Source organism: Echinops telfairi, unplaced genomic scaffold, assembly GCF_000313985.2.
Source record: "Echinops telfairi isolate 266 unplaced genomic scaffold, ASM31398v2 ScPeMD7_3;HRSCAF=10, whole genome shotgun sequence".
NCBI lineage: Eukaryota > Metazoa > Chordata > Mammalia > Afrosoricida > Tenrecidae > Echinops > Echinops telfairi.
Window position 1 is genome coordinate 24,971,954 of NW_022103899.1, and position 22,280 is coordinate 24,994,233.

General features: G+C 39.9%; 1 protein-coding gene across 2 annotated transcripts in view; it reads right to left on the reverse strand.

The window, feature by feature from the left end:
* SATB2 (SATB homeobox 2) overlaps positions 1-22,280 on the reverse strand; it is a 202,055-nt gene that overhangs the window by 66,722 nt on the left and 113,053 nt on the right. For both annotated transcript variants that reach the window (XM_045297511.1, XM_004701523.2), the window contains exon 6: positions 16,524-16,996. In XM_045297511.1, coding sequence (XP_045153446.1) covers positions 16,524-16,996 — 473 coding nt within the window. The remainder of the gene's footprint in view (positions 1-16,523; positions 16,997-22,280) is intronic.

A 22,280-nucleotide genomic window follows, 5' to 3' on the forward strand; every position in this document is an offset into this window, starting at 1 on the left:
GACAGTGCAAGATATGACAAAATAACAATTTATAAATTATTAAGGGTTCATGAGGGAGGGAGGGGAAAAAATGAGGAGCTGATGCCAAGGGCTCAAGCAGAAAGCAAATGTTTTGAGAATGATGATGGCAACAAATGTACAAATGTGCTTGACACGATTGATGTATGTATATATTGTGATAAGAGTTGTATGAATGCCTAATAAAATGATTTTTTTTAAATAAATTTGATACGTTTAAAATAAATAAATAGAAAGCGTACAACATGCCTTACATACTCTACAAATCACCCATCTAATTATCCAGATGAGTAAACGTTTGTCATATTGAAACTACCTCCAAAAGTAAATGAATTAATAATGTATCCCACGTAAGTATTTCTAAAGCCCTTGCCATGATGCTGCCTGGCACTTTAATTGCCCATCAGCCAGGCAGGAGGTGTCACTAGGACATTGCCACTACACAGTCCCAGACACAGAGAATGTGGCACGGCACTTGGGCACCGAGAAAAGACCTACTTTTCTAAAAAGAAAAGTCATGGATATTGAGACTGTATAAACGGAGGGAAATTAATAAATTAACCAGGATATTGCTTATTAAACTTTCATATCAGTAATTATATTAAAACATATTGCAAGTAGTGCGTAAAGTGGCCATTAAGTATTTTTCTCATCATAGGCAACAGAGCCTTCTCGAGGGACAGATTGTAACAATTCCCCGCCTGGTATTAGTTGAGGTTATGGAAGAACCAGGAAGCACGGTGACTGAAAGGGGTGGAAGGAGCATCTGCACAGACTAGAAAGACACCGGCAACAGAGCTCTTGGGCTACAGGGCGCACAAAAAAGAAAAGGGAGCCAGACAAAGAAAACTCTGACTCTTTCCCTAGACCGTTAATGGTATTTTAAAAATGTGTGCATCATATTATTTCCAGCACCAGCAGAGTACATGAGAACTCTGACAGAACACTCAATAAAGCCATTTACAGTATAAAATGAGAAATAATCTAATATAATCTAATTTGTCTCAAAGTCAAGAATTTTGGTTAAAATTAAAACACAAAAGTAAAAAAAAAAAACAGACACACTACTTTGTTCTAGCATTGGTACATAATACTTATTTGTAACAAAGTAAGTGGCCCTCTGTTTTTTGAATCTGCAGTTCATCAATGGGCTCTTGTATTTACTTTGTTATGGTTTCCAGCCACATTTATCCAACATTTTATGAAGCTTGCCATAAATTGACCATGCACAGGGATACTACAAAGGTTTGAGGAACATTTCCGTGGCTGGCTGGAGGAAATGCATTGCCCTTTTCTGCACTAGCCCTTGAGGTTTTGTCTGGAATCTATGAGAAACTCCACCTTTGATGGGTCAACCCCACTGTCCATTTAGAGCTCAGTAATCATAGTCAGGTCTTAGAAACACTGGCCCTGAGTCTCTCTGAGCCCTTCAGGCTACTCGCAATGAGCTTCCTACCTGAAGGGAGAAAGAAGGTTTTGTGCAAGAGCCATAGTAGTTACAAGGTGAAATGAGGCCAAATGGCGTAAGTGGGAGGTACAGCCAGCGCCATTTTTGTTCAGAAGAGGAAAACACGTTTCCCATTGTAGTGCTCCTGGGAGAAGTTCTATCTGACGTGGGTGGGGCTTGGATGATACACCAAGTTGGATGCAGAAAGAAAGGTGAGAATCGGGCCATTGGAGGGGACATGGGACTGGGCAGTATTGCAAATTCACACCTAACCCAGAACACAAAGGTACTGTTTCCTTAACAAAAGCTATGTTTGAAGTGAAAAGAGATGATGATATAGTGGTAGAAGATTTTAATGTGAAACTACCACCGTCCTCACGAATATACATCTGAACTACTGGAGTATCTGCATGCTAACCAGCTAGCATTACCCCCAAAATGAAGTGATATTAGATAATCTGTTCAGCCTTTTTGTCACCTGCAACAAATTAGGCTTTCAATATGCAAAACATCTTCCTTCCAGAAAAACAAATGATCATGATGCCATTTAATTGTAATTTAATGAGGCATAATTTATTTTTTAAAGTGATATCCACCAGGTGTGTACTGAGCAAACTGGCCCAGTCAAACCCCAGTGCTTCTTTTTCTCTTTGGAACAAAATATCTCAAGCAAGCTGGAGACTGTTTTCATTCCTGGAAATTATGTTTTTGTTTGTGGCAGTTGAAGTGGAAGGTACTAAGGGTCACACGTGTATTATAACATATACCTTTGAAGGAACCCAATCCAATAAATACTCATCCACCACAGAGCTCTTTAGGGCTAGAACACATGGGGCTCCACTCTACACAAAGGTAAATACCACAATGTCACACAAGCCATCAAGATCACTTGTATGCCCTGCTGCTTGCTATCCTGAAAGTAAAACCAAAGTCCTGATATACTTTTTAAAGATATTTAGATTATTTTAAGGAAAGTAAACTCTACTCCCTAATAATATATTTACTTGTATATCCAGTTCACAAATGCTTGAACAAATTATTGTTGTTCTTATTCTTAGCTGCCATCGAGCTTGGTCTCCAAGTCACGGCAACCCCACGTTGTAGAGTTCAACTGGTTCCTTGGCTGTAATCTTAATGCAAGCAGTTCACCAGGCCTTTCTTCCACAAAGCAGCAAGGTGTGTTTGAACTGCCAATCTATAGATTAGCAGCTGATTGCTATCCACCTGCATTACCCAGGTGCCTTTGAACCAATTCGATGAGGCATTTAATGAGTCTTATTCAGAAATAAACTTATATTTCCTGAAAGATGTATGATTCCAAAGCATAGTTATGGCTTTTAATAGAAATAAATGGTACTATAAGCCATCGGTGAGGCTTTAGGAAGAATGTGTCCTCTCATTTTAGACATTAAAAACACGGACGTTCAGAGATGGAAGGGACCTTGGTGTTCTTATGGGCCAAGTCTCCATTCCAGCCCAGCCATGATCTGCCTATTGGATTTGTCATTGAAAATTACTTTCAGTGAAGGCAAAGAAGCATGTTGCCCCAAAGGCGCGCCTCGTGTTTCACTCCCCTCTTTTGCATGCTTATTTCTGTGGGTCTTAATTTTCACACCACTCTGAAGTAGCTGAGTCCAGGCAAAAACTAGGATCCACGCAAAAAAGCCAGGTAACACATAATTCCTGGCCATCTCACCCAGTGGACTCTTCAATCGCCGCAGGCACCCCAGGGTGAAGGAAAGCAATGGGAACAGGCACAGGGCAGTAGGTGCTGACACTTTGCCCATGGGAAATTCAAGTAACAGAAGCCTCTCTCTCCTGCTCCCCACGCTTAGATCCCTCTAGTCTAGATGTTCCAGAGATGTACCTTCTCCTCTGGGCCCCATATTCACTACCTACAGCCCTACTATGAACCCGCCTGTTGAAAATCATTTGCATAATGCTAACAATACCTCGTGCCCCCCCTGTCCTCCCCCGATCATGTCTCCGGAGAGCACTGCTCAGCCAGGAAGCCAGAGTCCTCAGTCTGATTTAAATAAAAGGTATACAGGGCACAACAATGACAATTTGATTTTTATTATTAAAAATGATGTGTTAAATCCTCAAAGAAAATGTCGTTATTGCATTAGTTTAATAAAACTTCTCTTTTATTACAATATTTCTTTATTAGGAAAGACAGCCTGTGCATGTGGCATTTCTATAGGATGGGGGTGGAAAGGATCTGAGCATCTAAAGGGAATTCGTGTACTTTGCAAATATAAATGCATAAACAAAAGTAATATTAGCAGACAAACGGTACTGCAGAGATGTATGCCGGAAAGTTCTGTGTGTCCCTCTGTATACGCACTGTATGTCTCTAAGCATATATACACGTTGCACTTCACGGTGAGTCGGGACTATCGGAAAATGGGCTCTATGAAATTACTGGATGCAGATTTTTCACATTTCTGAGGAGTGGGAGCCATATTTTTGCTGAACAGTCAACAGCAGGCCCTAGTAGGCCACATATTGCAAGTCCGACTCACATTATACTGAAGATCTTTTCGTTCAGCCTATTGAAAATAATTAAGATAACGGAAATGGAGATTCTGAGGCCATGGAAATACCACTTGAGAACAAATATCCCTTGTACCCCAAACCTGCAATTTATTAAATGAAGCACTTCCCTCGCAGACAGCTTTCTATCTGTGCATATGATGAAACTTCACTTGTGCCACCTGACAGAAGACCGGGGGCGTGAAACAGAGTTGGGAGTGGGAGCAAGAGCACCTGCTGGGAAGGAAAGCAGTCTGAACGCTGACTTGCAGAACTGTCTATGCCCAAGCCCAGCTTGAGTGTGTTCAGTGGAGGGAGCTAGCCAAAATCACGGTCCTGGCAAAGTTCTTGTTTCGGGGGGTGTTTCTTTTAACTTATCTAATCGACACAATGATAGATACGAGTAGATAAATAGCTCTAGCGCCTGTTCCCCTTTGTTTCTTCCCCTCCTCATCTTCAGAAAGTCTTGAGACACCAGAGTAGGGGCTATGCAACAATCCGAGTTAAAATCTACACACCAACCAGCAAAAACGAAAGCAAACAGAGAACTGAACAGGTTCCCGTTGGAAACAGTTTACCCGTGGAGTTCTCGGCTCTGGGCACATACACGGTTTCTACTAACACCTCAAGTGCCTGGCACCATGGCGATCTCATCCACAAAGCTGGGGCCATTGCCATTCCCCGTGCCCATGAGTGTGCCGGGAAACAACTGCTGGCAATCTGCCTTCCACTGCATTTGTGAGCTTTGGCTACTTTGTCAAAACAGTGACAAAAATAGTACTTACAAAAAAAGAATTATAGTTGTTGACTGTATCTCAAATGTATTTGATGCCTTCAGATGTGAGAAATAAAGCAGCCTAATAAGGTACCAGTTGACTGTGCTGAAATAACTACACTGCATTGTTCTCTCCTGACCAAGCATTTCTGCAGTCACTTCCGTCGCCAGAGGGCCAGAGCCTCTGCTCTCACACAGCCCCTGGGAGGTGTGGCCGGACTGCTCCCACAGTGGGTGCCAGTTTAGAAGACTTGATTCCTCGGACCTCTTCTAAGAAGGGCTGGGCCTTTCCTCTCCCGCTTTGTGACAGCAGGAAGGATTCAGAATACAGTGGTTAGGAGTGTGAGTTCTGAGGCCACACGCCCCAGGCTCAACATTGGGCTCTGCTTGGCAATGACCAATGCCCCTGTGCCAGTCTCCTTGGTGTAAAATAGAGCTGCTCGCTGGTGCAAACTGCCAACATACCTGCGTGTTGATGGAGAAGTTGAAGGTTCAACTCTACCCAGAGGAACCTAGAACTTTTTTTCTGATGACCTGCTTCCCTGAAAGCCCTATAGGGGACCGTTCTACTCTGATACACAGTGTGGCCAGGAGCCCGAATCCACTCAACGGCAGCTGGTTTCAAACTAAGATGTAACATGACTTCCCTCCTCTCACGGCCACAGAGTAGATTCCAACTCAAAGTGGCCCTGTGGGACAGGGCAGAACTTTCTGAGACGTGGCAGGCCAATGCATAACCACTGCACCACAGGGTCCCTAACTGCCTTCCAAGTTCCCTAAAAAACTAACAAAACCGAGTGCTCAGTAAATATTAACCATCATTATAGCAGCCAACAGAGTCTCTGAATGTTTAATAGCTGTCAAATAAATGATCAATATAGAACTAATATCAAAGTACAACTCATTTAAAATTTGCAATTGTAAGTATTCAGCACACTCAACTTACATTCACCAAGTAAAAGCTAGAACATAAAAAAGAATAGCTCTTAGGAAGAAGATGAGTTAACATTCTTTGGCATAGGAGAGGGTATGTAAAGAAAATTTTAATGTTTTATATATAAAAATAACCATATAGATAGATATTCAGACATAACACTAAATTAAGATATTCATTTTTCTACTTCAGGAAAATAAAAACAACTTTGTAAAGAAAGCATTTTTGTTCCTTAAGTAACTTTTCAACAATCAGATAATACCAGTGATTCATACATGGTACAGATATTGTTCCCTGAAGAGTTTGCTTCCAAACTATAGAAATAAGACAAGGGTAAAAATGAGAGAGAGCTAGAAGTGTGTGTGTGTGTGTGTGTGTGTGTGTGTGTGTATGTGTGTGTGTCAACTCATAATGTGTACTTCTTACTGGGTGGCATACTCAGAGAACTTTGAAAACAAATACTAGTGTGCAGTGGTAATTTTAGGTACAAAAGTTATAGACAGAAATTAAACCATGTTTTAATTTCTAACTGACTTCAAATTGACTCATTTTTTCTAACAGCATTTCTAGACTTTGAGCTTAATTCTCTATATTTGAGCAAATATCCACTTAACTCTAAATCAAGTGGTCATCAAGCACCATTTAAAAAAACAGCACTACCACCACCACTCGTGAGAGACACCAACTCTCCATTGAGTGACATGGCTCAGTCATAATGACCAATTCAGTATGCAAAACTATTATCTATACAAAAGCATGCACCCTGCTCCACCTTGGCTGCTGATGTCCCCTCCTACCCCTTGCCCATCGCTCGCCAGCATTTCTCGGACACATGTATGTGGCAGGGCAGACTCCTCTTCACACCATGCCTTCCCCACCAGCTCTGAATCCATGGTGGGAGTGGGCGTGGTTGGGTGTTGCCTGAGAACTCACCGCCTCCTGGCACCAGCCCTCACTAAGCCTCCCCTTTCCCACCCCCACTTGGCACCATCAGGCCATTGCTCCTCCATACCTTCTATGGCTCACCCAAGACGTCGTGGACTAATCGGACAAGTTCCCATCGCTCGTGGAGCGCAGTCGCTGCTGGGACTCCCAGCATGTAATTGAGGGTGGTCTGCAGCGGCTGCTTTGGGCACAGCCACTGGACAATTAGAGGCCTCCCTTAAGGATTGTTTAAAAGTTGTTATAAATGCAAAATGCCAGTTAATGAGACAGTCGATAAATGAGGAATAAGTTGTATTGCTTTAAATAAGAAATACTGGAAAATATTTAAGTAGTAAGCTCTAAAGCCAGCATGCTCGTGTTTTTCTATTATAAACATTTATTTTCATGAAGAAGCATCACCTAATACTTGGGGAGACTAGTTAAGTAGTGAAACAGTAGGTCTTAATATTAATGGCGACCGCCTCTCTGGAGACCGACTCAGGAGATGAGAAATGAAGCACTTACACGCTGGGCTGCTGACTGCAAGGCTAGTGGGTTAAAGTTCCCAGCTGTTCCACAGGAGACAGACGACGATTCCCACTGCTGTAAAGAGTTACCGCTCGCTCGGATACCCACAGGGACGGTTCTACCCTGTCCTATGGGGTCACTGTGAGTCAGAATCGGCTCCGTAGCAGTGAGGTGAAGAGGTCATCTTTGTTAAAAACACATTTACTACTCCTCGTTATAAAAGAAGCTCTGGTGGCTTAACGAGTATGCATGGGACTGCTATCTGCAAGGTCAACAGTTCAAACCCATCAGTTGCTTTGATAGACAAAGATGGAGCTTTCTTCTCCCATAAAGATTTACCACCTGTGCAACTCTAGGGGGCAGTTCTACTCTGCTCTGTAAGGTTGCCCTGAGACAGAATCCACTCAGTGGTAGTGGGCTTGGCCTTTGCATTTTTGTTGTGAAATGATGACAAAAGCTAATCAAAACAGACAGAAGAGATTATTATTAAAGCAAAGAAAACAGAATTTTCAGGTAAGTCTAACAGTCAGTTAGTAAGGACTTTTAACACTGGTCAGTGACAAAAAGAATAGACAATGCAGTGTGTTCCCATAGTGTTCCTTCGTTCTTTGAGTTGGGGTATTGTCTTTTTTATTTTAATATGAACTTTGTAAAGAAGAAATCTTTATATAACTTTGTATTCCAGATAGATTTAGAAATGGGCAAACCAAACCCATTGGTGAGAAGTCCATTCTGGCTCACAGTGGCCTTACAGGACACGGCATGGTAGAACTGCCCCACAGGGTTTCCGAGGAGGGACTGTCACAGAGGCAGACTGCCACATCACTCTCCCACAGAACGACGGGTGCATTTGAACCACTGACCTTTCAGTTAGCAGTCAAATTCTTGACTATTACATCACCAGGGCTCCTTTTAGAAAGAAGAGGAAGGGTAATGTGTGAAGGACTGACAGGAGCTGAGTTGAGCACTTTACTCAGAGTGCAAACAATGCCACCTCCTCCCTTGAAGCTGTTTAGATCAGCCCTTTAACTTAACTAAGCCCTTTAACATATACTATATTTAAACCAATGCTCAGAGGGCCACTCTCAAAATATCAGTTGGTAGTAACTTTTAGACACTGCTATCCTGGGAGATATTAATATTATTATAATCTTTGTATCTATGAACTCAAGCCAGTGATTCTGAAATGAAATATTGCTTATTTTATGAGGCAAGCAGGGCCATCTCTTCCCACTTTATTAATTTAATGTTCTGAAATCAAAAGAGGCTACATTATTTACTTCAAAACCCAATAAAATGTTCATGCCTGATCAGCGACACTTCATATTTACAGTCTTCCTCTCAATGGGTGGACTTCCTTTCTCTCGTAGATTTCCCTGTCATTTTATAACCAGCTCACTGGACCATGGAGTCCAGACACCTGGATCTACATTGTGTTGTGCTACTGTATGGCTTGCTGAAAGCCTGTATCTGTACTGGGTAGTGACGACTGTAACCAGATGCCAGTAGGGAATGAATGTGGAACCTTTTGGAGGTAAGGAGTTCTAAAACATAAACTGTGCATGTAATTAAAGTGTGCCTGTCTTTGGCTCACAGTACATACAAGTCAAACACCGAAGTTAAAAGAAAAGTTCTTTTCCCTGTGAAAGTGACAACACAATGAAGCTTAAGATTTCCAACTCCTGGGGTTGCATTTTGTTCTTAAATACATCACGTCTTCACGGTGTTACTTCAAGATGCAATGGTTACCTGATCTGAGGTCATTTTTTTGCCTTAATAGTATAGGGTGCCTGTACTCCATAAACCTTTGTGTCAATAAATCATAGAAGCAAAATCTGTGTCATTTCACACAAAGATATTTCCATTTCCAGTCTTATCATCAACTCTCCAGATACATCATTCGACCAAATTTCCCAATACATTAAAAACATGCTCTAATTGCTGAATGACTCCATAAATATTGCTTATGATCTCAACCTTAAGTTTCTTTCAATGCTATGGGGTAAGACTTTCATGAGTAAATAGCATTTTGGTATTTTTGTTTTGCTTAAAAAAGTTCATTTAAAAAAATATTTGTTTAAGTAGTCAAATGAGGAAAACACAACTACATGGGTGCCCAAAGGATTTGTTTTAACCCTCTGTATTAGCTAAGGGTAGGAACACAGCTTGCTCAGGCAAGGATTTCAACAAAAGGTTATGGAGTGCTTAACTCAGTCACTTTTTCGTTGAACTGAAGAAGGAGCAAGATACTACATTGAAGACCCACGGTTACGGAATAATAGCACAATTCGCGTCTGGGCTTCTACTGAAAACATGTTTCAAAGAACGAGCTTAGCAGAGCTACCTGAGGCACAAATGAACCTGAAACTCCCTGAGTTACGCTAGGATCTATTGGACAAGGATAGAGAAAAATAGGTCTCCTACATAAATAATGAATGTGGCAAACACCTCATTTTCAAATGATACAAACTTCTTGCTGATTTTATGTGTAAGGATGTTTACTGAACGAACGGTGCTACCAACACAAGGGGACAGTAGTACCGAGAGATCACACCTAGTGGGGATCACACCAGGGGGTCCTGGCTAGTGCTTATGCGCCCACTTGCATGGGACAGGACAGCCCTTCCCATGATTCAGCCGAGTTTGGATCAAAGTTCCCTCCACCTCATTTAACAGATTTGCTCAGATGGAAGGTCTCAAAGGAAAAACGGTGGTAGCAAGTAGGAGATTTCTGAATATATGGATATGTGGGTCATTGGCTTCTTAAATAAATTAAAGAATAGCTTATTTATTCAGTTAGACTCGTGGTACATCTTTTATGAAACCAGGCTTATTTACAGGTTAATGGACATCCCTTAACTGTTCTTCAGTAATATTGCCTTATTTTTTAAGACAGTCATAAACCTCTGGGTTTTTTTTAAGTCTGTAAAATGACAAGGGGCTAAATAATGGTTAAGGTTAGACTTCATAATTAAAGGGTCAAAATGAAAAGATGGGAATGAAAAAATACTCAAGTAATTTGTTTTAAGTCCATTGGCCTAGTATGTGAGAATAGGTCAAAATCAAAATAAATTCAGGGTAAAAAATAGTAAGAAAACTGCAGAAAGAGAAAAACCAGAGTATAATCTTATCTTGTTTCCTAAGATCATTACTCCCACAGGCACCCAGTGATCATTCAGCGGCCAAGAGAAGGGCCCGCCCAGTCGGTGCAGCTCTGAAGCCCACACCCATCACCATTCAGACACGGAGACTGATTCCCACTGCAGTCACGGGTAGTGAATCTACAGCGTCTCACAGGCGCTACCTGTCTCACTTTCCTTCTCTTCTTTCTCCTCTCCACTCTCTCCCCTCCCTCTATAATCAATATCCAAAAGTAAATCCAACCAATATAAAAATCAGCCCATTGAACTATAGAACTATTAGGTCATGTTTAAAATAACAATAGTAACACTATTTTCAAAAGAAAGTATCCTGATAAAAAAATTCGATGCTACGCCTATTCCTTTTCTTTGCTATTCCTGCATGGGTAGAGAAGGGACTTTATCTGCCTCTGCCTTTTTCTGCTGTATTGACCATCCCACCTTACTGTGCTTAGAATGTATCACTGGATCTCCAGAATATTAATGACTGGTTGATTACCTCACTGTTTTCAGGGGGTCATATTTCTCATAAAGGTCTTCAAAGACATGTGATGGTCTTTCTTTCAAAAGACTGATAAAGAAGAAAGTGGTGGTTCTCAGAATATATTTCATATCTGGTCACAATGGCAAAATAGCATTCTCCTATCTCAATAGTATGAACAGGACACAACACGCTACTATATCTTATCTGGAAACTACACTGGTCCCATGCCCACGCTGGAGTCCCAGTGTCCCGAAATCCCATGGGTGCAGCCACTAGATCACTGCTTCTCAAACATGGTGTTCTCCCCTTGCTCAGAATAGGTGCTTCTCCACCTTCCTCATGTCGCGACCCTTTCATACAGGTCCTCATGTGGTGGTGACCCCCCGCCCTAAAATTATTTTCGTTGCTACTTCATAACTGTGATTTTGCTACTGTTATGAATCATCATGTAAATATCTGATACGCAGGATGTATTTTCAGTTACAAATTGAACATAATTAAAGCATAGTGATTAATCACAAAAACAATATATCTTTATATATTGTAAAATACTTATTTCTAATTACAATTAAATGAAATTTTGTCTTGAAGCATGGTGTAGCATGGGCAACAGTCTTCACACTGGGTACTTGTATGTGGGCGTATCTGCATTTGGGCGGATCCACCTGGAGACATCAGAAATATGTGTTTTCTGATGGTCTCCCTGTGAAATGGTCGGTCAAGCACCAAAGGGGTTGCAACCCACAAGTTGAGAATGGCTGAGTTAGACTATATTTGTTATCAAAACAATAGCAATAAGAGAAAATAACAGAAACAAATAATGACTAGATAAGATTATCAAAAAAGGTTGTCTATCCCTGAGCCCAGTAGAGGTCATGAAGAGTGGAAGTCATTAAGTGTGGGTGGGGAATCAATTGATCAAACAAATGCATTTCATGTTTTTAAAAGATATGTTGATTACAATAAAATACATTGCAATAAATACCTCTTGAGTCCTTTCATTATGCGATTTTACTAATTATTCAAGTGATATACTGACAGTGGATCAGATAGACAAAGCTATTAATAGCTCCTCTTTGGAGAGCTGGCACTTTGTAATGCTATTTATAGTGAATGTGAGTTTCTTCATGTCAGTTTTAAACATGAAAAAGTAGGCAACTATATGTTTTTACAATTCTAGCTTTATTTTTTATTTTATTGTTTTATATACACACAGATTGCTTCATAGTGCAAGCATCTATCATAGGTCCAGAAACACAAATGGGGTAAGGTAAGGTGACAAAATGTAACAAGTTATTTTTTATCATATTTGATAGCAGATGAATAATAGAGCCCTTGAACTCTATTTCTGAGAAATACTCAGTGAACTGAGGATTTATATGTCAGTGATACAAGACTGTGTTCGCTTGAGGTCTCTAACTGGAATGAATGCTTATGATTCCATTGTGTTTTGTGGGAGAAAACTGTTAAAACTCTGTTTACCTCAAGATTACCAATTCATTCATGTTATTATCTATAAAGTTATTTTCATCTACTTATGAGAACTTGGAAATTATATTATACACAGACACTAGATTCTACACAAGTGAGCCTTAGCATTTGGAAAAGCCAGTGGTCATTTCATAGGGCACAGCACACCAGCTTTTCAATCCGCACTGCTGCCGGTGAAACTCGGCTGCCCAGTCTTGCCGTTGTGTCTACAGCACATACACAGCAAAAACAATCTGCCTGATGACCTCCAGCTTAGGTTCAAACTATGTCATTCTGTCAATGCCATCTACCTTGATTAGGCTGGGCTTTATACAGAACAGGTTGTGATCCCCGAGGGATGAAAAGCTTCCCCAAATTAAAAGCAGGATTTTAAAAGGAAATACTCATACATTCCTATGCAGTTTCCATTTGATATCCTCAAGGCTGGCCCATGAACTCGAGCTCATGTTGATTGAAAGTGAATGTTTCTTTCTGGGTGTAACCATCTCACAAATTTAATGGCAGGAGGAAAATAATAAAATGTGTTCCATGCTTCAATTAAACCTTTTATAACTTGGCATTTGAAAGATGGCAGTGCCAAGGAAAAAATCATTAATCCATAAAAATAGACAAAAAGGATTGTGCGGGGGATGACAGACCTCCAGGAGTCTGGGGCCTTGGCCGAGCACACCCTCACACTAACGTGGTCTGTTTCTGCCTGCCTCACTGTGACTCTGCTCTCACGTGTCATGCGATTGGCAGGGGGGGGGGGGGATTGTATACTATATTTGCTTCTAAAAACCAAAGTAATGCAACTACACTTTCTATTTTATCCAAAGGAGGTCTATGTATAACCAGGCAATGAAAGGTTCACTAGTCATGAAATGCCTATTCATGTACATGGATGATAAATGAAAGAGCACACACACACACACAATTGAAAGATGCATCCTTCTAATTTGTCTTTGGAAATATCTGCAATAGGCTTGCTCAAAAAGACTAGAGCTTTTCCTCACTTCAACCCAGACAACTCCGCACACACAGATGCTGCCTGACGATGTGAGTCATTAGTGGAAAGTGGAGCAGTGATGTCTGAAATATGTGCAGGCTTTGCTGAACCTCTGAACTCATTTTCAAATGATGTAAACAGGCTCTGTCAATAATAAAGTGTATAAATTAGGGAAAAGCCAAGGGAGCAAGAGATTTCACTCCTCTTGGTCTCCTGCTGTCCCTAATCTGTCAGCACCAAGCCTCAAACAATTCCACTGTGTTTCTGCCCTGCTCCCACTCCCCCAGTTCTAGCCTTGCTGAAGGTTGTTACCAAACCACAGGGGTCAGTCCTATCACCAGTTTAGGCTGTTTAACTCCAGCTGCGGCTCTGAACTACTTCACAACCCCCTCTATCTTGACTTGATTCCCTATCACCTACAAGCTGTCAACCACTTCTGGTCTCCTTTTAACAACAAACTATGGAAAAAGTAATTAGAAGCTTCTGTTTTTTCAACAGATAATCACTCCTTGCCCTTGAATCCTGGCTTCCATCCCCACTACTCTAATAAAATTTACTCTAAAGTTTGCCCAGGGCCTCTCGCAATCAATCAAAACACCTCATGGTATGGCTTCAAGCTCCCTTCTCCCAGACCTGGTAGCTTTCCAAACATGGACCAGTCTTCTAGAAACGCCCGCGCATCTCTTCTGCAGCTCCCATTACTATTCCACTATTCTTCCATCTTCACCTGCTCCCAATTATCCTGATGTTTCTCTCTTTTCCTGGCACAAAACCATGCTAACAGTCATCCTCTCTCTCCTGACTGTTAAAAGTCCAGGCTGTGTGAATAGATGCTTAATCTCTTCCTCGATCCTGGGCAATTATTTTAACACTAAACCTAGACTATCAATGATTGTTTCAAATCTTCACTTAAGAAATCTGTCAGTGTTTCAAAGCTCAATCCCAAAGCAGTCACAATCTCCTTTCTCAATGTCTTCTTTGAATCACTCAGAATCTACACCTTTATTCTCTCAGTACCTGACTTAAAATCTTACTATTATCCTTACTCCTTCTCTCATAATCCAGCCAGGCAGCAGCTTTTCTATTTATCAATTTTATTGCTACTATACTACTTGGCTCAGCATACCCCATTCAAACAATACCAGCCTAGTTCAAATACCCACACTTAGAGCTGGGCAACTATGGCAGTCTCCTAAATGGTATGTCTATCCATTTGCTATTGTAAGAGGGGAAATTTTCCCTAAGATCCAATTCTAATCTTGAGTCATAATGTATTCCTACATAAAACCTTGACTTGTTCCTGGTGTTTCCGAAATAAAGTACAATGTTCTTAACAAGACCCTCAAAACCTTTTTTATCAAGCCTCACCTAGCCACCTGTACACATAACTTAAAGTTTTGTTATATATCTTAACTATCAACCACAAACTATACCTGCATTTAAAAAAATATCATTGCCTAATGAGTTCCCCCGACTTAAAATGTCCTTATTCATCTTTGCCTGCTAAAATGTTCTGATCCTTTAAGGTTCAACTACCAGGCAACTCCATTCACTAAGCTAGTTGTTGACACGTGTGCTCACCCCAAAACTTTTTCTCTTCTTTGTATCTGCGCAGAGCTTTGCTTCCTGCCCTGCATTGAGTAGGGTGGCTAAGATGAACCCCATTGTCTTCAATGAGGTTCCCAGCATTCGATCTACTAGATAGAATTGAGGGTATTCTTCACCCTCAAGTTCCCATGTGCCCCACAATAGACATTGTTCACACTCCTCTACATTAATACTATATTTACTTTACCATAGTTATCTGCTCTTGCATAGTTAGCTTCTTGAAAATAAGGATCTTTACTCTTTCATTATTCATAGAAGGGCTGGATCAATGGTTCTCCAAGTATGGTCTCCAAACTAGAAGCATCAGCATCACCTAGGACTTGCTAGAAACCCAAATTCATGAACCCCAATGCAGACCCACTAAAGGAAGGAGAACTAGGGTAGGGCCCAGCAATCTGTACGCTGTAACAGTCCTCGGGGTAATTCTAATGCACATTCAAGTTTAAGAACCGCTGATGGAGAAGAATGCCTTACACATACCTCAATAATATGCCTGAATAAATAGCTCACTTTATCATTAAAAGCTAGACTGATATGGAATTTCCCCCAAACATAAAAGTATCAGTAGTATATTCATGGTAACTTTATCAATATATTAAATCTAACTTATACATTTTGAGGAGTTAAAAAATTCATAGAAATGGTGACTTTTTATAAAGTTCAGAAATAAGCTAAGCTAAATTCTACAGCATACTCTTTTGTATGCATAAGTAGTTTAACTCACTGCCACCACGCTTGACTCATAGCGATCCTATAGGACTGGGTAGCACTGTCCCGGTGGGTTTCTGAGACTGTAACTCTTTATGGGAGTAGAAAGTCTCATCTTTCTCCCATGGAGCAGCTGGTGGTTTGGGACTGTTGCCTTTGCAGTTAGCAGCCAAACATGTAACCAGTAGAGGTACTTAAAATTTTTAAATCTAAAAACTACTGCCATCCAGTTACGTAATTCCAACGCAGAGCAACCCAATATCGGGTATCTGAGTTGGCAAATTTTTTCCACAGCAGATAGTCTGATCGTTCTCCTGTAGAGCACCTGGTGGGTTTGAACCACCAGCCTTGTACTGTCGGTCCAACACTTGTTTACCTGATAGGGTCATCAGAGCTCTTTAGTTAAAATGAAGGGGGATGATAATCATAGAATTAAGTATCATGGTCATATTTGGGGAACGATAGGTGGAGAAGCTAGGGGAGGAGCACAGAGGTAGACCTCAATAATTGGGGAACATTTTGGGTCCTTGGAGGGATGGTGAGATCACAGGTATACACAATATTATTGAAATTAATTAATAGGATTGTGGATTAAGGATTATTAATTAATCTCCACTGTGTGTTCTAAGATCCACACATGTCAAAAGACATGTTTTAAAAGTTAAGACCTGTCACTATTCTACCCATTGTGTGCACTGCCAAGTCCATTCTGGCTCATCATGAATATACATGGCAAAGTGGGACCGCCCCAGGAGATTTCTTAGGCTGCCGTATTTATCAGAGAGTATTCCTAGGTCTTTTCTGCCACGGAGTCGCTGGTGGGTTCAAAACACTGACCTTTAAGTTAGCAGCTGAGCACTTAACCATTGTACCACCAGGGCCTCTTATTCCGCCATTAGAATTATTCTTAACCATCAATCACGATTTTCAGTACGAATCATACCTGTGTGCGGTTGAATGCCACTCTTGCAAAGACAGCTTGGGACACACTAGCGCGCTTCAGCTCATCTCTGACTTGCTGGTAGATATCCGGAGAGACTTCCACAGATGAGTTGGTTGGCTCTGGCTTAACTGCTCGGGGAATGGGTGGGTGGTTCAGGAACTGCTGGTTGATGGCTTGAGGGTGCTGGTGAGCCAGGAGCCGGCTGACGGCAATCTGTTGGTTTATCAGGTGAGCCATGGCTATTTGTTGCCTGACAAGCTGTGGACTGAGCTGGGGAGAAAGAAGACCGGGGCTCATGATGGGCTGTAATGCGGGCACTTGGTTTCGGATTGGAGTACTGTGGTGAATTTGGCTATGAGGAGACTGTTCGTTGGTTTTCCCCAGGGATGCCAGCTGGTTCATATTTGGTAAATGCATTGGACGCTGGCCCAGAACACAATAGTCTGATAGGTTTTCTCGTTCCACTCTTTCCACTGTTAAGAGATAAAAATGATATGTCACTATTGTTTTCATTGGTATAACTTGGGGCTAATACATGCAGTACAAATGGATCATATATTTTTATTTATCAATGATATACTCCTTTAAAAGTGAAGCTGGAAGCCCTAGAGTATAAACTCCTTCCTGCAAAACAGTACAAAAATAATTTTCATAAAAGATACAAAAGTAGAACTATCCGCTACATCAATTTTCCTAAAGTCCTAAAAGCAGGCATTCAGTGAAGAGTCAGGATGAAAACACCTCACCACCACAAGCTCTAAAGCCTCTCCTCTGGCAAGCGTGATCTGCTCCCTCACACTGCCTTTTACAAAAGCACCAACCAGCCTCATCTTCTGTGGTTTGTGGCTAATGGCGCAGCTCACGGTTATCTGGAAAGGGCAAGGACAGAACTCCCACCCAAAGAGCTACGACCTTCTCAAGAAAACCTTACCTAAATACTAGTCTGCAGTCACATAAACATGCCCAGGAAGAAGCGAGCACAGTATATCCATCTACCTGCTCACTTGCTGTCCTTGTCACAGAAATACTGCTTTACTGCCTGTGATACACACTAAAAAAAATCTCACAAAAGCAGTCACTTTCCAAAAAGTCCCCCCTCCTCCCACCCCCTCTTTGGAGGTTATCTACTTTATTAGAGATTTAAAGCAAAACCTTAAAAAGAGGACGGAGGAAAAAAGCAAGTAACAAATACATCCAAATATAAGACAGGTTCTTAAAATTTTGTTTTCCTTTCTCCAAAATAATTTCCCAGAAAAGAGGGAGTCACTTTACCACCAAATCCTTATCCAAATCTCTCCATTATATTATTTTATAAAGTTTTGTTTGAGAACACACACACACACACACACACCCCTAGGCTAAGCCAACCTCATCGTTGCTAGTTTTAAATGTTTATAGATACAATCTTTAGAAAAGTAATTTTTAAGTAAAAAAATTCTTATAGATTCAGCAATCGTTTTTTGCAATTGTAAATTTTGGATATGGTTATGCCAAACTCTATTAAAGTTAACCTTATACAGGACTGTATTGGGAAATTACATGCTAGAGATCAAATGTATTTCATTACAAAAAATAACTGTCATCCAATTATGCAAAGGTCTTATAGTTTAGATTATAGCTAACAGTGACAGTATCATATTTAAATTAAAAATTACTAAGGCTCAAATAATTTAGGTAAAAATAGTGTGTGTTATTAAACAAGTTTAGTGATGAATTTGGATTAAGTTAATTAAAGAACTTTTAAGGTGGGTATTTTGAAATTAATAAATTACTTAATATGTGATCAAACACATGAGTATGAGAGTAAAAGACATTAAAATTTGTATTTGGAAGGAGTGCTGGTGGCACTGTTCAGTAAGTGCCGGACCGGTAACCAGAAAATTTGAATTTGGTCACTTCATCTATATATCTAGAACTTTTTTATATTCAAAAATTAAAAAAGCAAGTGAACATCCATATTTCAAAATCACCAGTACAGTCAGACATGTACGGCATTTTTCTGCTTTCTTTAAAAATGGAATGCTTTCTTAACTTCCCTATGAACTCCTAAATAAGTCAAAAGTTTACTTCAAACTTCTTTAAAGGTTCCCTTTCTAACTTAATCCTTTCAATATAATTCATGTAGCCATATGTCACCTTTCCTTCACAAGGTTCAAGGTGAACAAATTATTTTAATCCTAGGGTCCAAAAGCAAACATGTTTCAATCATTGTATTAATTAAACTTTAGGATACACATTCTTAAAACTCAACCAAGCAAGTGGTTAAAAGCCTTCAGATAAGGTATTCTGGCAAAGCTTTTCTAGAACAAAAAATATTCTTATTATAATTTCCTTCTTCAGAGTCAAAGTAGAGACCATGAGCTTTCTGAGCAAAATCATACTCGATAGGCAGACATACTTAGCCTAAGTAACCACTTGCTTCACTTGTTTGCTCATTTGCTTTTAAACTTGGCCAACCTAAAGGTAACTCAAATATTAAATTATGCTTGTTTTCAGTTACTTAAAAAACTAAAACTTTAATCATTCCTTTTTCTGGTTTAAAAAACAATCTTCTAGCAAACAAGCTCTAGCCAAATCCTAATTCCCCCAAGTTTCAGTATGTTAATTTTTCAACTCTTTGAATGAGCTTAGTTTCTTGAGATATATCTATATCATAACATTTGTAAGAAACTCTAATCACAAAGTAATTATGAACACAACTTAGTATAAACATCAGAGCCCAGCTAAACCTATGAATTGATAAAATAAAAATGAGCATGTCAGATCATGTTCCTTTAAAGTTCTATATAGTATTTCTTTCTTCTTGTTTTGTACAAATTGCTAGGCCCCTAAGAATTCCTGTAGTTAAGAACAGTGCTAGCAAAGTAACCTCCCTGTCGGTTACACCATGAAGTACTAACCACACCTGTTGTTGTTAGATGCCAACGAGTCAGTTCTGACCCACAGGGCCCCACCTACATGGACTGAAATGCTGCCTGGGCCGAGGTCCTTCTCAAAATTGTTCCTATGCCTGAAGCCATTGTTGCAGCCACTGTCAAACCACTTACTCCTCAGATTAAACTATTTTACTATCCAATAGTTTGCAGTTCTGATGATGGTAAGAAATCTGACTATGTTGTGCATTAATAATGTCTATTTCACAGTAGTGAACACCAAGGTGTCAGATGAGAGTTACACTCGCTGTGATGGTTAACATGATGTGTCACCTTATCTGACCCATCATTCTCAATGGTTTCCCATTCTCATGACATATTCAGCAGTTGTGTAAAGCTGTAATCCAGGTGTGTGCATCCTCCAGTTTTGCAGAATTCAGATTTTCATGTAAGACTGAGTATTTCGAACTTAATCACGTCAGTAAAAGGCTCTGGCAGGTGATTCTGAGGCATGCTACCTTTCAACCCCCTGTGCTATATGGTCTTTGTTTTTATGTTATCTCTTGAGATTATACCAGACACTTAAAGCTGCCACACTTCCTTTGTCCACTTAGATTAAAGGGGAGAAAAGTTCATTGCTATAAAGAGGAAGAGCAGTTCTTCTCCGGATGTGAGTTGGAATCTACTTTATAGCACCTGACAACAACATTTACAAGGGATGCTATGAACAGAAAACCTAGGAATTTTTTTTTTCTCTTAAGGCTTGGGTTCTAAATCAGGATAACCCGTAAAATCAGAAATTGACTTGGTCTTAAGCAGGCTTCAAGGTTACCTATCTAGTAGCACTTTCAAAAAAAAAAGAAGTTGCTAAAACTGTGACAACAATTCCTTTCTCAGAATACTTGTTTTTGCTTTTGCCTCTTTACCAAGTATTTAAGACATTCCTAAGATAAGTTGCCTCTCCAAACTTCCCATTACAAGAAGAGTAATAGTCCAGACATTAGCTTTAGCAGTGCTCTTGCAAGTTTATTAATGCTGCTACGAAGGTCAATAGTATTGCCAGAATTATGATCTTTTTTTTTTTTTAAAGAATCTTATGTTTTGCTGTGACCCTTAACATAGTTACTTTTGCAGAACAGTTCCTGGGGTTTGTTCACAGTTATAATAAATAAGAAGCGATGAGTTGGGTAAAGGGCTTTGCACTCTAAAATTTGCAGAATTTCTGGCCTATGGGTCTTTCCTTAAGCCATTACGATGCTTATGCAAATGTAAATGGATTAGCGTGGATGAGTGCTAATAGATTCCTTAATAAGATAACACTCCAGTATTCCCCAGCATCTCTTCTGAAAACCCTGGATAGAAGAACAGAGGTCAAATACAAGACCAAAAAAAAAAAGAACAAAAAGAACACCAAAATTTCTTTCTTACTCCTTCGACCTCCGACAGTACTCCAGAGTGGTTCTGCAAAGGTACAGTGTCTTTAGCACTTTGTGGGAAAGTTGCCAACCAATCAAAAAATTTCAAAACAGTATTCAAACTTAATGCACAGAAAAAAATATTCATGTGCATGTGATTGCCTTGGGTTTCAAACCCTCCACCCACATTCCTTGTTTCCCAACACAAGCTCAGCACCATGGATCCCAATTTCAAAGACAACAGTATTATCCAACACCAAAGGAAGTAGATACTTAGTTTAAGGTCAAATACATCTACTTCTCATTTATATCTTGTTAACCAACATTTCACATACATGACAATAGTAAAAATCTATCCAACTTGTTTGTGTATTAAGAATGTGCATCTGGCAGTACCTAATACAGAGGGGCAAGGTAAAAGTAACCCTGGTTGTGATGGTTAAGATTATGTATCAGCTTGGCTGGGTCATGGTTCTTCATGCTTTGGCAATTATGTAATGAAGTAATTAGGCAGTTACATTATGAAGACATTTGACAGGAGTGATATGACTTGGCAGTTATTGAATGATGTCATCATCCTCTATTTTGCAACCTGACACTGATTTTCACATTAATGACCCGGTCTTTGGAATATACCCATTAGTTATGAGTGTGTGTAGTTGTCCAAATGTAGATAAATATTTAGGAATTTCAAAGTAGTTAGGGTTGCTGGCTTTAGCCACCTCAACAGATTAAACAAACCACATGGCTGGTGGAAACATTTTTCCCTCTTTCTTTACAGAACTCAAAATCAAATTCTCTAGGCCTGAATGTTTCAAAAGTTTACTTTAATAGAACTCCTCAAAATGAACATTTCATTATAAGAACAAGAATATTCATGTCACTGTTGTTAACATATCTCTTACAAACCATGCCAACATTTCAAGCAATACCAAGTCCTGCCATATATACAGTAGCCGAGGCACTAAGTTAAATTCTTTTTTTTTTTTTTTTGATTTTTTTTTTCTAAGTTAAATTCTTTACACAGAGTTGTTATCTAATTCTTACAACATTTTCTGCATGTGCATAGGTATAGTTAAATATTGTTATCATCACTTTATAGAAGAGACCTAAACTCAAAAAAATTAATGTCAATAACCTAGTACAGTAAGAATCCTAATTCAAACCTATGTCTTTAATGCCCTTAAGCTTTTCATTGATTAAACTAAAGACCCTAGTGTTTGATGTGAAGGCTAACATGGTTATTAAGGTTTCTAAATTGGGGCATATGATAGTGATAGTTTTAGAGTTTGGGTTAGAACCTCCTATGTCTACCACAGCTAGTGTGTGTGCACCTGCATGTGGGATGAGTGGATGGCCAATCTGGTGGCTTTTCTGCAGGTCAGGACTCAATCTCATGCCTCCTTTAAGATTCTCTCATGTGACATAAGCTGAAATGCTGGCCAGCTCTAAAAGAGATGGCATTCCTT